General features: G+C 32.3%; 2 protein-coding genes across 2 annotated transcripts; one reads left to right on the forward strand and one right to left on the reverse strand.

The window, feature by feature from the left end:
* The first annotated feature begins 780 nt into the window (after positions 1-780).
* LOC132753944 (peroxisomal membrane protein 2-like) lies at positions 781-7727 on the forward strand. The gene is made up of 4 exons (XM_060744515.1): positions 781-911; positions 2344-2515; positions 3106-3225; positions 5359-7727. The coding sequence occupies exons 1-4, from the start codon at positions 781-783 to the stop codon at positions 5437-5439; spliced, it is 504 nt and encodes a 167-aa protein (XP_060600498.1). The 3' UTR covers positions 5440-7727.
* Positions 7728-12261: 4534 nt separating this feature from the next.
* Positions 12262-14430, reverse strand: LOC132753946 (uncharacterized). Its single transcript, XM_060744517.1, has 2 exons — positions 13669-14430; positions 12262-13128 (listed from the first exon to the last, which is right to left on the reverse strand). The coding sequence occupies exons 1-2, from the start codon at positions 13697-13699 to the stop codon at positions 12269-12271; spliced, it is 891 nt and encodes a 296-aa protein (XP_060600500.1). The 5' UTR covers positions 13700-14430; the 3' UTR covers positions 12262-12268.
* Between the last annotated feature and the right edge of the window lie 236 nt (positions 14431-14666).

Raw genomic sequence — 14666 nt, forward strand, 5'->3', positions numbered from 1 at the left:
TTTTTTTATGGAATCAACAAACACTGAGATACAAACATAATTATATTAAATGTAGTCAGAATTTAAGAGATCTTAATTGTTCTTGATATTTTTCTGTTGGAGTTTTGATTAAAGATTAATATTTTTACAAATGATGATCCTTTATCATATAAATTCTTTTATCTTGTAGACAAGTTGTAACAGACATTGTTAAGACAACAGGATTTATCTGTGATATCAACAATAAGTATCTGATCTTGTTGATAAAATCACAAGAGTTAAATATTAGGATCCTTTATATTGAAGCACATAAAATGATCTTACTCTTAAACCCAAATGATAATCATATTATATTAACCCTTGCCACTCTCAATATTTTAAATGGACTTGTCCATCTTTCATTCTAGACAAAACCATTAATCATTTTTAGTGAAATTTTCAAAATTATATGTACCAACTGAATATCAAACAGTACAGAAAATGATCAGACTGTTTACATGTTCTGGCTTATTTTGGTCTGCACTGGTTGCATCAGAGTATTTGTTTGTCGCCAGAGTTCAGCTGTTAAAATGATATTGCCATGAATAGACTTACTCGGAATTAAGAATATTTTGGGTTTTTCTCAGCTAATCTGTAGGTAACAATCAGTAATTATTTTTTTTGCAAAATCCTTAAATCTTCATTGACTCCCCCCCCCCCCCCCAAGTTATGCAAATTAAAAACGATAGAATAAAAAAAAAGATAGTCTCAGCCTTATACTGGAGTAAGTCTGGTATTTAAATTTTGTGCATTGTTATTTTCATGATTATTTCATTTCATTTTTCAAACAGTGCATCAGTGTCAGCTTTAGGTAATTTCATCTCACAGAAAGTTGCTCCACATCCAGACGGGAAAGTGAAATGGAGGAGTGTCGCTTCATATGCAACGTTCGCGTAAGTTACCATTTATTTAATTATACAAGCCAGAGTAAAGATATAAATACAATGTATTCCGTTATGGCAAATTGTGTTTGCTTTCAAAAGGTCATAGTCAAAATTTATGTATTTAAATAAAAATAAAACTCTTAAAAGAAACAGCAAATTTTGAGTTATTCTGTCCTTCCATAATTTATGGTTATGATATTTCATAGTTAGATCTAGTTAGCAAAATTTAGTCAAAGAATTAAGGTCCGAAAATTACGCCAAGTCATTAGGGCTAATGTTTTGCAATATCTACTTGCAGGATAAGGCTTTATATGCCCAAAATTGTAAAACTTTGAAAGTGAATAGTAAAATAATAAAAAAATGACTTTCGGTATACAGTTATCTTGTACTCTATTCCCTGAATTGAGGTTAAATTAACAGTTCCATTTGAAATTCCATATGAAATTCAGTCATTTTATTTTCAGAAGCAAACACTAAGGTGATTGACTGATTATTTCTCACAGGCCATTATTTTGGGCTAGTTATGTATAGAAAATGTTACATGCCTGACTCAGACTCTTCTAGCCATGGGCTCACGGGCTAGTGCTAAATGCAGAATGAAAATTTAGTTTATCATTTTAACTCTTCAATTTATTGTAATTGCTTATAAAATACGAGTCAAGCTTTATTATGTTTTAAATCTAGATTTGATATTTATCTAAGTATTATTGTGATTTATATTTCATATACATGTAATATAACCCTTGATTGGAAATATATGTGAATGAAATTCTATTCTGTTCTATCATAATATCATAATAATTTTTTTATTTTTCAAAAGAATTTATAAGTATGATAAATAAATGAATTTATGAGTTACTGAGATCAGTAATGGGTAGCTTAAAAAAAGAAATTACAAACTTCATATTTAGTTTAATTATTTTGATGATTGTAGTCTATTGCATACAAAACTTTAAATTAATATTTATAATAAAAAGTCACAATTGCTTTTTATGGTTGTGATGTTGGTAGTTTTCACTCCGGATCACAAGAGTAAGCCACATTCAATTTACCAGAGCACAGTTCAGTCGGTAAACACATTGTTCCTGGGCAGGCTGTCAAAGCAGTTTATTAATAATAGTTACCTTCACTTTCCTAAGGAACTGTTAACTTCTGTACATGTCAGAGCAGAGGAATAGTGTAAATGACCATAGAAAGGATTTCATGATTAATCACAAAGAAAGTGACCTGCACTGTTCGGGAATCAAGAATCCATGCCGCCTGATTCCCATCCATCGCTCTACCTATTGAGCTAACGGGACGGCTTTTGCTTATTATGCAGACGTAAACAGTACATATAAAATTATACTCTATATATTTCAGGTTCTGTCTAAGTGCCCTGGCTTTTGTTTTTTATATGACTAAAACAGTACATATGAAATTATACTCTATTTCATTTCAGGTTCTGCCTAAGTGCCCCTATTATCCATTATTTCTACATATTTTTGGAGAAGATACAACCCCGAAAGGAGAAACCGAGCCAGATTGATAATATTAAACGATTGTTGATTGACAGATTCTTGTTCACTCCTCCATTTATACTACTCTTCTTATACGTAGTTACCATTCTAGAGGTAACATTTCTTACTTTATTCTTAACTAGGGGTGTCATGGTGTAAATTATAACTTGAATTTTTTACTTTTCTTAATGTCGTAGATTTATCTCAAGTTTGTTTTTTGTGAAATATTTTCACTCATCTGGAGGCATGCACCTTTAAATCATCATGGGAACCCACAGTACACATTCTGTATATACTATATATTAACATGGTTATACGGTAAAAAGCCTGAGTTACCGAAGAAGCTTTAAATTTTTAATCTTGAAATCCCTAAAATGATAATCAACTGTTCCAAAATTGGAAGATGGAAGTCTTTTTAAAAAATTCAGTAAGTTAAGATAATTTTACCAAAAGAAGTGGAAAAGTTGTATTCAATGTTTTCAAAAACTATGTTTATGTATTTTATCATCGGCAGTTTTCATTTTCCACAGTTCCACCATAATTCTTTTGATTTGACAATTATATGAAACAATTCATCTAAAAGTAACATATGTTACATGTACCTTTAGAAAAGCTGAAGGCCGCTTTAAGTATATTTTGCTTAAAGATATTACCAAGAAACTTATAATGATTTAGGTATAATTGTGTATTGTATTTCATTGTAGGGTCAAGGTTCAGCGGTTGCCATGGAAAAAATACGAACCCAGTTCTGGACGATCTTAAAGATGAATTGGAAAGTGTGGACAATCTTCACATTTATAAATGTTAATTACATTCCAGTTAGAGTGAGTGCCCTTTGATTTCCTATGTGTCCTCAAAACATATATTTGGTTTAAACATATTTAAGCTTGATTGTCAAAGCAATTTCTTGCAACTTATATTAATCACGTTGGCGTCTGTCAGATGCTTATCTCATAGATAGATGCTTCAACGTAAATAATGTCATAAATGTAGCAAAATGTAAACTGTATTTCAGTACTGTGTTATATTATTTCTATGTATCTGTAGTTCAGTACTGTGTTATATTATTTCTATATAAGTACTGTGTTATATTATTTCTATATATCTGTATTTCAGTACTGTGTTATATTATTTCTATATATCTGTATTTCAGTAAGTACTGTGATATATTATTTCTATATCAGTACTGTGTTATATCATTTCTATATATCTGTATTTCAGTACTGTGTTATATTATTTCAATATCAGTACTGTGTTATATTATTTCTATATATCTGTATTTCAGTACTGTGTTATATTATTTCAATATCAGTACTGTGTTATATTATTTCTATAAACCTGTATTTCAGTACTGTGTTATATTATTTCTATATAAGTACTGTGTTATATTATTTCTATATATCTGTATTTCAGTACTGTGATATATTATTTCTATATCAGTACTGTGTTATATTATTTCTATATATCTGTATTTCAGTACTGTGTTATTAGCTCACCTGTCACAAAGTGACAGGGTGAGCTTTTGTGATCGCTTTTCGTCCGGCGTCCGTCCGTCCGTCGTCCGTCCGGCGTCCATCCGTCCGTAAACTTTTGCTTTAAATGACATCTCCTCATAAACCACTGAGCCAATTTCATCCAAACTTCACAGGAATGTTCCTTTGGTGGTCACCTTTAAAAATTGTTCAAAGAATTTAATTCCATGCAGAACTCTGGTTGCCATGGCAACCAAAAGAAAAAACTTTAAATATCTTCTTTTAAAAAACCATAAGAGCTAGAGCTTAGATATTTGGCATGAAACATCTTCTAGTGAGTGTCTACCAAGTTTGTTCAAATAAAAGCCCTGGGGTCAAAATTGGCCCCGCCCGGGGGGGTCATTGATTTTTCCTATATGCATATAGTAAAAACTTAAAAAATCTTCTTTTAAAGAACCCAAAGAGCTAGAGCTAAGATATTTAGCATGAAACATGTTCTAATGGGTGTCTACCAAGTTTGTTCAAATAAAAGCCCTGTGGTCAAAATTGGCCCCGCCCCTGGGGGTCATAGATTTTTCCTTTATGCATATAGTAAAAACTTAAAAAATCTTCTTTTAAAGAACCGTAAGAGCTAGAGCTTAGATACTTGGCATGAAACATCTTCTAGTGAATGTCTACCAAGTTTGTTCAAATAAAAGCCCTGGGGTCAAAATTGGCCCCGCCCCAGGGGGTCATTGATTTTCCCTATATGCATATAGTAAAAACTTAAAAAATCTTCTTTTAAAGAACTCAAAGAGCTAGAGCTAAGATATTTAGCATGAAACATGTTCTAATGGGTGTCTACCAAGTATGTTCAAATAAAAGCCCTGGGGTCAAAACTGGCCCGGGGGGGGGGGGGTCATTGATTTCCCTTATATGTGTATAGCAAAAACTTAAAAATCTTCTTTGGAAAAACCCAAATAGCTAGAGTTTAGATATTACGCATGAAACATCTTTAAATAAATATCTACAAAGTTTGTTAAAATAAACGCCCGGGGGTTAAAACTGGCCCTGCCCCAGGGGTGTCATTGTTTTTAACTATATGTGTATAGTAAAAACTTTAAAAATCTTCTTTTAAAAAAGCCAATGAGCTAGAACTTAGATGTTTAGCATGAAACATCTTCTTATGGGTGTCTACCAAGTCTGTTCAAATAAACAAATAAAAGCCCTTGGGTAAAAATTGGCCCGGGGGTGGGGGGGGGCCTATATACAGGTGAGCGACCTCAGGGCCATCATGGCCCTCTTGTATTATTTCAATATTAGTACTGTGTTATATTATTTCTATAAACATGTATTTCAGTACTGTGTTATATTATTTCTATATACCTGTTTTCAGTACTGTATTATATTATTTCTATTTATCTGTATTTCAGTATCATGTTTTATTTTGCTATGTATTTGTATTTCATCATTGTATTATATTATTTCAATATTTTTGTTTTTCAGTACCGTGTATTATTTGGAAACATGGTTGGACTGTTCTGGTCAGTGTTTGTTGCAGTGAAAAGACGTCAGATGGGAGTGTGAGAAATCTAAATATAGACATGTGTATATAGTGACCATTCATTGGCTGCATTTAATCATGTGATATAATTATACTGTATGTTAAGTACAGTCAATAACCCTGTCATCCTGCATAGTTATTGTGTATATATGTATTTGTCAAATGTTGGTGAATCTTGAAGCAACCTTTAGCTTTTATTTTTTGTCGGAAAAACAATTTTGTGTTGTGGTTTATACTAAGTATTTCAGTAACTTCATCTTGAAAAAGTGCATGATATCACTGTCTTCTTTAATACAGCATCCTGAGAGCTATTTATAAGGCAACAGTGATGTTTGTTTCTAAAAATAGAAGATCGGAAAATGAAGCGTCTGATTTACTAATTTACATTTAAAGAGCATACCAAAGATAAGAGGTATCAAGGGATTTCCTTATTGTGTATGTATTTTAAAGATGGCAAATTTCATTTTCTGCCTTAATTCTTTTGATTGACAATTACCGGGATATATGAAACGATTTATCAAAAAATAACCTATTTAAGCTTTACAAAAGCTGAAAGTCGCTTTAATCATTGGTCTATGATAAAAGTGTCAAAGCAGCTGAATCACACAAGATTTAAACCGATTTTTTTGAAATTTTGAAAAATGTTTACGTTTACTTACTATGATACAAACAAATATTGACATGCGAACAAATAAAGACATTCAACCCTGCATAAGGCACTTACAATGTACATATACTTGATTTACCTAAAATATCCCTTACTCAGGATGTAACCATAGGAAGTCTGGAACAGGACCGCATATTGCGGCGCATAAATCCGAATCCGTACCGGCTTCATATATTGTTTGTCCGACCTTTGAATATCTTTTCATATTATGCGAGCGGGTGGTCTTTAATTATCTAATCTAAATTTAATATAATCTGATAATTTAAAAATCAGTCAAATTTACGGTATATTGAAAAAAGAAAAGGAGTGACATCCGCCATTTGCCGCAACGTTCGGCGTAAGTTACCCCCCTTGATATGCTTGATTTTTGTTTTAATTTTTCTAGTACTCTCTTTATGTCACTCAATACATGGGAAACTTTCACATTTCCTAATAAGGAATACCAGATGAGTGCCTTGAATACTTATCTATGGATCATGTTTTAATATTCCTTTTTTTAGTTAGGCAAAATCTATTAGACCATATTACTAAAGTGTCTGTTTTCTCCATGTAAACAAATCATAACACGAATACGCCCGTTATAATGCCGCCTATACATGTCAAACACTAGTGCATGTCAACCCGTGTAAACAATAAACCGTTACGATACCTGATAGTTGACAACGATAACGGGAACAAAATTCTGAAAAAATAGTAATCAAGTGTAGCCAAAGGGGGAAAACTCATGCCAAACGTTGCGGCAAATGGCGAATGTCACTCCTTGTCTTTTTTTAATACCGTAAAATTTGACCAGTTTTAAAAGTAACAGATTGGGTTCAAGTGATAATATATTGTTTGAGGCCATATGCTCGGATAATACTTAAGATATTTAGATGTAGCAGAAACGTTTTTAAAAACCGTTACACGATCGAAAATATGCGCCGCAATCTGCGGTCCCGTTCTCGAGTTCCTATGGATGTAACAGGGTACAAAAATGTTGAAAAATTATTTAAATAGTTGATTTTTCATTTTTGCATATTACCTCCTAGATGAAAGGCATTGAACGAATTTTGATATATTTCATGGATATTTCTTAAATTATTTTCTGATGTTGGATTTTTTTAAAACTTTTAGACTTACCTTTTGGAGGTATGTAGTTTTAAATAAATGATAAAGGAATCAACGATTAATGTTTTTTATTGTACTACTCAGTCTGGTACTGGACAGTTTCATGCTTATAGCAATAATCAGGTACAAATGGTGTTGTTTAAGTAAGGGGAAATAACTTTTACCTGGTTTTACAAAAGGGAGACTACTTTTGAAAACAATCTATCCCTGCACTATATCATGTCTATTTTCATGTTTCGCAATAAGTTTTTGCTTAAATGTTGAAGTGTAGCTTTAATATTTTATTTGAATCTTTGCAAGATTATTGATAACTGTAAATACATGCCTGATAATTTGAAACCTGACAAATTTATTGTCTTTTTTTTCCATTTGCTTGGTAATAAATAAGTATAATTGGTCTTTAAGGGCATTTGTGGTAAAAAAATCTTACTTGGTTGACTTATTACCAGTGCTTCCTAATACATTTAATGTTACCATAGTAACTAAGTGAAGCAGAACTGCCATACTAAGGTTGTACATGTCCTATGAAAATTAAATTATATAACTTAACAAAAATGTTATTACTTTTAATATCTATATTTAGAGATCTATATTTTTGATTTTTTTGTTAAGAATGAAACCTATTATTGTAAAGTAATTATCATGTTTATCCCGATTTTGTACCTTTTCTTTTTATCGTTATTATTTTTTTTTAATTCTAGCATGTTAGTTATGTTTTTGCTACGTAAATATACTGTATTGAAATACATATGTAGATGATTTAATAAGTCGCGTTTTTTCTGTATTTTAGCAGAATTTTTTTTCTACATGTGTTTATATTCACGACAGATGCTTTATTGTTTTGATCTGTGTCATTGAAAGCTCATGAAGTTATATAATACATGTATATGTGATTATATATATAATATTTCAAGGTCAATAAATTCTTTATGCTGCAAATATATTTATATCATTTGAAGCTACGGATTAAATACATAATCTATAGCCGGCCCGGCTTAGCTCAAGAGCAAGACCATTGGTTTTGTAACCAAGGGGTTGCAGGTTTGATCCTTTGGCAAGGGGAAAGAACTCTTTGACAATTGATCAAGGACATTAAGTGTAATGGTCATTAGAGGCTCTCCCCTGATGCTAAAATCATGTGAGATTCTTAGTTGTTCTCTTGCAGGTAAATTTACATTTTTGTTTATTTTTATAACCTCTTCGATACCACTTGAGGCCAAAAATATATTTTGATCATGTAAATCTTCGAAATATATTAATGCTATTAAAATAAGGACTTACCAATAGTTAATAATGAAAATGTTTAGGTTAAAATATAAAATATAAAAATTACTAACTTAGCATAATTATAAAATGACTGCCCCACTCTATTTAAAATTTGAACGCTACCAATACATTTTGAACCGTACTTGTATTTATAGAAATTTTCATGTGGATTATTGATTACTTTTGCATTGTGAAATATAAATTTGAACATATTATTTGACATGATAATTAGTATATCCCTTCCTGGACATGAGTTTGTGATATAAATGTTGTTGTTGGTTTTTTTTCATGATCAAGGACTGGAAAGGGTCCTATAGACAATTTGTGTTATGTTCATTAAAGGCCCATTAATTCCCAAAAAATATGTCACTACAGAGTCGAATACACTTCAAAAGTATGGTAAAGGTTTTTACATCTTATTACATCAAACAGTATTTTTGTAACATTTGTTGTAAATTTCTATAATTACAGGTAATTTTAGTATTTTGGTATATTTATGTGATAATTTGAAATGATTGTGTACATGTATATGGAATTATTTACATGATATATAATGAGGTTAAGTGTTATAATTGTTTTTTTCTAGAAATATATTTGAATCAAATAAAATTGTTTAAGCAGTATATATGTTTGTTCTTTAAAAAAAAACTCTTCAATTCCACTAGTGGCACACAGATATATCTTGTTTATTCAAAATTTTGGGTGTATTAAATATATACGATGCTCATTTTATTAAAAAGAATAATCAAAGAAATTTATTGATTTCTATGAAATACTTTCTGAATTTGTCTTAATTTGAATAAATAGAATATACAAACTATTCATTGGAAGTTGCATTCACTGTTACTGGTTAAGTAAAGTTTGTCCTTGTAATATTGTGCCTATTTATAGTAAAAAAAAACATATCTACTTGTTTGAAGTCAAAACAGCAATCTACGGAATTAGACCCCTCCGTAGACTGCGGGGTCTATTCCAGAATATAGCAGTCAAAACGTTATTATTTATAAAGATACTGTGTTATTGTAATACCAATATTTTCAAATATCAAATTTAAGCATAGTGTATCTTTAATGCACAACAACTGTCGTCTACTGTGAAAGAACTGGTCTAACTTACTTCAAATATGCTGTGTAGCAACCTTGTATGCCACATAAAGTTCTGAAATATGCCAGTGGTAAGAGATTAGTACACGGCAGACTACGACCAGAAGGTGACAATCGACCCACTAAATGAATAATATCCCTGGAGAGCTTCACTTTATTGAAAGCTGTACATGTAATACTATTTTCAAAAACTTTCATATTTCTGTCGTTATAAATTCCCATGACAGTCTAGAGAGCTTTAATTGGGCTTGCTTTTTCTCACTGTAGGTTCTTACAGCGCAAGCGTCTGGGACTTTTTCATGTGAGAAAGCTATTCAGCAAGTTTACGGAACGTCGTTGGTTCTACTCGGGCGTCTGTTTGTTATTGAAATAACGCATAGAGGTCTTTCCTCCACCAGTAAAGCTGGAAAGTCGTTATATGACATATACTGTGTGGTGGCGAAAAACCCCGAAAAAGAATCTAGTCGTACTTTTTTCTCAGAATAAAACTTCATGTTTTTCTTTTCTTTTGAGTTTCAATAAAGCTGTGTGTTTATATGTCACCAAATATCAACTTGTGTGTTTTGTTTTACTAGGAGACACATCTCGGGTGATTTTTCTACGGTGTAGGTAATGTTGGCTCATTTTATCTTGCCATGTTCCATTGTCCTATAACCTTTCCTTTGGATCAAGACAAATAATAGTTCAAAAAGCTCTGTTAAAAGTGAACCATCGAAAAGGTTCTGGCACCATCGGCAATGTGAAAGAGCCGTCGGCGAATACCATTCTGCAATACTACGTGATAATTTTGTGGAAATATACCGATAAACATTGAATTTATGTATATAGACTCAATTGCATGAATTTATCCATGAAATGTTTTATCTTTACGTATGTGAACTATTTTTTTCATTACCCATAATTGTATAATTAGAATCTTATAACAGATGGTAAGAGATGGAAAAAATAGTTTTTAGCACGATGAAGAAAACAATGTAAAAGATTTTGTCAAAATAATGAGTATTAATTAAAGAAACACTGAGAACATAAAATATGGTTTACTACTAAACGACACTCTTCATTCAGCTGACAATAAAACATCTAAAACATCATTGAATACCACAATTCCAATGCTATTTATTTAGAACTATCATCCAGGAATAGATAATATACAGTACAAAAGTAAGACAGGTGATGGGGAGAAAAACGACAAGTTCTAATTTGATTTAAAAGATATTTATAATCAGTAAATTATATTAAAGAACTTTCGTTGATAATATACTAGTACTTGAATTATCTTTCTGACATCTTAGTTTTTATTTTAAAATAACTGATTGTCATATAACAACTTTTCTCTCTCTTTTACTTCAGGTGGATACTTCCGGTTGTATCGTCTGCTGGTACTCTGTCATATCTATAAGAATATAGAAATAACTTATTTAAAAATTTAAAAATGTATAACTGACATTTCTATGTTACATGTATATTCTAATGTATAAACAAAATATACTGCTTTTATATGAAAAAAAAAGAGGAAATGATTTTTTTTCTTAAATTAATGTTGTTTTAGTGGGCGTGTATCTTAAAGGCCTGTTTAGTGACAAAAAATTACAGTATATTTTTTTTCTTTTCTTAAAACCTGTATATTACAGTGTCTTCAAAGTTACTCATTGACCATAAAGCTGGACCATCTTTTACTTCTATTGAATTTTAGAGTTTATATAGTGATTAAGTATTCTGTTTAAAGTTCTGATTAACTTACCCAGAATGAATCTCACTGTTACAATAGATGGACATTATCCCAAACGAACCTACATCATCCCACTCGTCAATGATCTTCTCGTTTCCCGCTCGTTGACTGTCGTCTGCAGATACATTTTGATCGTCTGCTGTTGTGATTTCAGTCATGGGCTCGTTTTGGAGGCTTAGATTGAATATCTGCAGTACTTCAGATACTTGGTGTTCAAACACGCCATGCGGTTGTTTATTTGTTGACTTCTCAAATATGTTTCCCGTTCGTTGACTGTCGTCTGCAAATACATTTTGATTGTCTGCTGTTGTTGTGACATTAGTCACGCGCTCGTCTTCGAGGCTTAGATTGAATATCTGCGGCACTTTAGATACTTGGTGTTTAAACACGCCATTTGTTGACTTCTCAAATATGTTGAAGTAATGTCTCTGTTTAGAGTTTAATTTTCCGACAGTGATAAATTTGCGTGATGGTTTCGTCCATATGTCTAAAGTGTAATGTTTGGTTATTGGACACATGCCAGTTGCTAGTGAAAGGATACCAATTATATCTTGAAATGCCAACATATAGACTATTGGATGTATTGGCCGAGTGTATCCAATCAGATTTTCGTCTGCTGGAAAACCATAAACTTCCTTTGATATCAGTTTTGCATATATTAAGAACTGATATGCGTAGTTGTTGACTATTTTCTTCAGATATTTCAATGCAGCAGTAATGTTTATTCCGCAAATTGATGAGTACCTTTTTGTACATGGGACTGTTTCTGTAAATGGTACTATTGAAGCATTAGTGCGATTGATTCCTGGTGAATTCTGGGTAATTGTAGACTTATTTTGCGGGTATATTTCTTTGAAGAAAATTGGCATGTCTCTTAAACAAAGATCAAAATTTCCATATTGCAAAGGATTGAGATTTTCGTATGTCCATAATTTTATATTGTTAGCAATCGGATGAAACTGACATCCGTCATTTCCTTGTCATACAATATTGTCGCCTGATTCCCGCTGTAATATATTGTCGAATATTTCTTGCTTCAAAATATTGTCGTCTGCTTCGTGATGTAGCAAAGCGATGCCTGTAAAAATGGCTGGACATATTTTGTCGTCAGGGGATGAGGAACTATCATCGAGAGTTGCTGGAAATTGGCTAGCTTGATCAAACAGTGTGTCATCAACGATATGGCCGATATGTGACTCAATAACTTCTTTACCTACAGAAGTTTCTTTGCCGCTTTCCACACCATCCATATCTTTCTTAATTACCTCATCGTCGTTTTCCTTTGTTGTCAAGGTATTGATACCACTATCGAATGATCTGACTTTTCTATTTTTACCAATACTTGCGGGTCTAACACCAAAACTATAAAGTTCTTCACCTTGTGAATCATCGTTCACTTCCGAGTACTTGATATCAATTTTCGGTTTTTCAATATGTCTTAAAAAAGCGTCTACACTATTACAGAAATTATAGTATGAACGGTTTGGTTTTACTATACTCTTTCTGGCTTCTTTTTCCTCGCTGAAACGGTCTTTTAGTTTACTTAAAAGACTTTCAACCTTACTTTTCATTTCTTTCTCGTCAACTTTTCCAGATACTTTCCAATCAATTTCCTTTTCCTCCTCTAATTTTCTCATCATTCTCCGCCTTTCAAGCACGCTGACAAATCTTTCACTGGTATCGTTATTGATAGAATCATCTTCCTCTGTAACTTTAGATATGTCAACAATGACATCTGATATATCAGGACCATCTCCCGCACCATCCGTGTGTGGTAAGTGACCTGCATTCTCTAACAATTCGCTGTTGATACCTCCATCCGTTTTTGGACAACACAATTCTGAAATTGAGAAAAAAGGAAAACTTAAAAAAAAAACAATTACATAAAATGGTGGACAGGAAACGAACGAACGCACGCACGCTAGACGCACGCACCAACGAACGAACCAACAAACAGATAAATAAATAAATGCATTATCAGAAGATATTCATTTTTTTTCTATAAATACAGGATTTATGTTCATTGAGTGGTATGAAAATAAATATGTGTGTCGGTAGTCCGGCACGACTTCAGTGAAAATATGTTTCAATGCAGTGAAAAATAATTTTTACCGTGAAAATACGGAAAATGAAAATACTTATTTTATTTCATCAATATTTCCCAATATTTCATTAATTTTGATATTATTTAATAAATAAATAAATAAATAAACTAATTAATATAAATAAATATATAAATGAATCAATTTATATATATATTTATATATTTATAATAATTTAAGAAAATATTTCAAATTGATTCTACACCCCTACTGTCAGCACTTATTTCATCCAGTTTATTTCTGGATAATAACAAATGTAAAGCAAACGTCTTACATACCTTTCAAATAATCTGTATATAGGTTTTCCATGCTTATTTTATAAACTTGTTGCTTTTCCGTTTCTTGGTGACATCCTTATATAATTATTTACTTTCCTGCGTTTAAAAAGCGGCTGTCGATATGTTTTTGTATAGCTTACTGAAACCCATAGAGCTAACGTCTTTTTACGCTACGTTTTATGACGTCATGACGCTATTTTTGACATAACGTTCAGGGGCGACTACTATGGAAATTGCGTAGTTTAAAGTTCTTTCCCTTTACACAGCTATGATTTTTTTCTCATGAAAATGAAGGAAATTTGTTATGTTAATATAGTACAAATATTATTATGTGAACAAATGAAAACATACAAGCTTGCATAAGACATTACAATGTACATAATTTACCTAAAATATCCCTTACTCAGGATGTAGATATCCCTTACTCTGGATGTAACAGGGAACAAAAATGTTGAAAATAGAGGATATTGAATGAGTGTTAGTTTAATACTGAATTTATTGAATGAAGACTGATACATGTACTATGCTCGCCCTTGACCGAGCTGAATCACGGACTTTAATTGAAAATTTAAGTCCGTGGTTGAAAAAAGCTCGCCTGATATAGAGGATATTATGGTGGCTGATTTGTGCCATTCGTGTTTTTGCCCCGCGACCCCGCGAAGCGAAAAGTCGAAAATTAAGAAGTTAAACTGGCGGGCGCGCGGAGCGAAAACACGCTAATTAACGAAAGCGCGGGACGAAGTTTAATAAATAAAACGAGCGAGATTTAAGAAATAAAACGGCGGGGTCGCTGGACGAAAACACGCTAATTAACGGGGTCGCGGAGCGAAGTTCAAGAAATTAAACTTCGCCGCCCGCCCCCGCTAATTAGCGTGTTTTCGTCCGCGCCCCCGCCAAGCGAAAAGTCGATAATTAACAAGTTAAAATCGCGGGGGCGCGGAGCGAAAACACGCTGATTTATTAAACTTCGCCCCGCGCCCCGCGCGAAAATTTTTGGA

This window comes from Ruditapes philippinarum, unplaced genomic scaffold (assembly GCF_026571515.1).
Source record: "Ruditapes philippinarum isolate M1 unplaced genomic scaffold, ASM2657151v2 ctg8428_1_1_1_1, whole genome shotgun sequence".
NCBI lineage: Eukaryota > Metazoa > Mollusca > Bivalvia > Venerida > Veneridae > Ruditapes > Ruditapes philippinarum.

Coding starts and splice junctions, on each gene's coding strand:
- LOC132753944 (XM_060744515.1), top strand. CDS start 781: ATGATTATTTCATTTCATTTTTCAAACAGTGCATCAGTGTCAGCTTTA. Junction 912..2,343: donor GCTTCATATGCAACGTTCGC/GTAAGTTACCAT, acceptor ATTTCATTTCAG/GTTCTGCCTAAGTGCCCCTA. Junction 2,516..3,105: donor ACGTAGTTACCATTCTAGAG/GTAACATTTCTT, acceptor ATTTCATTGTAG/GGTCAAGGTTCAGCGGTTGC.
- LOC132753946 (XM_060744517.1), bottom strand. CDS start 13,699: ATGGAAAACCTATATACAGATTATTTGAAAG. Junction 13,129..13,668: donor ATATACAGATTATTTGAAAG/GTATGTAAGACG, acceptor TCTCAATTTCAG/AATTGTGTTGTCCAAAAACG.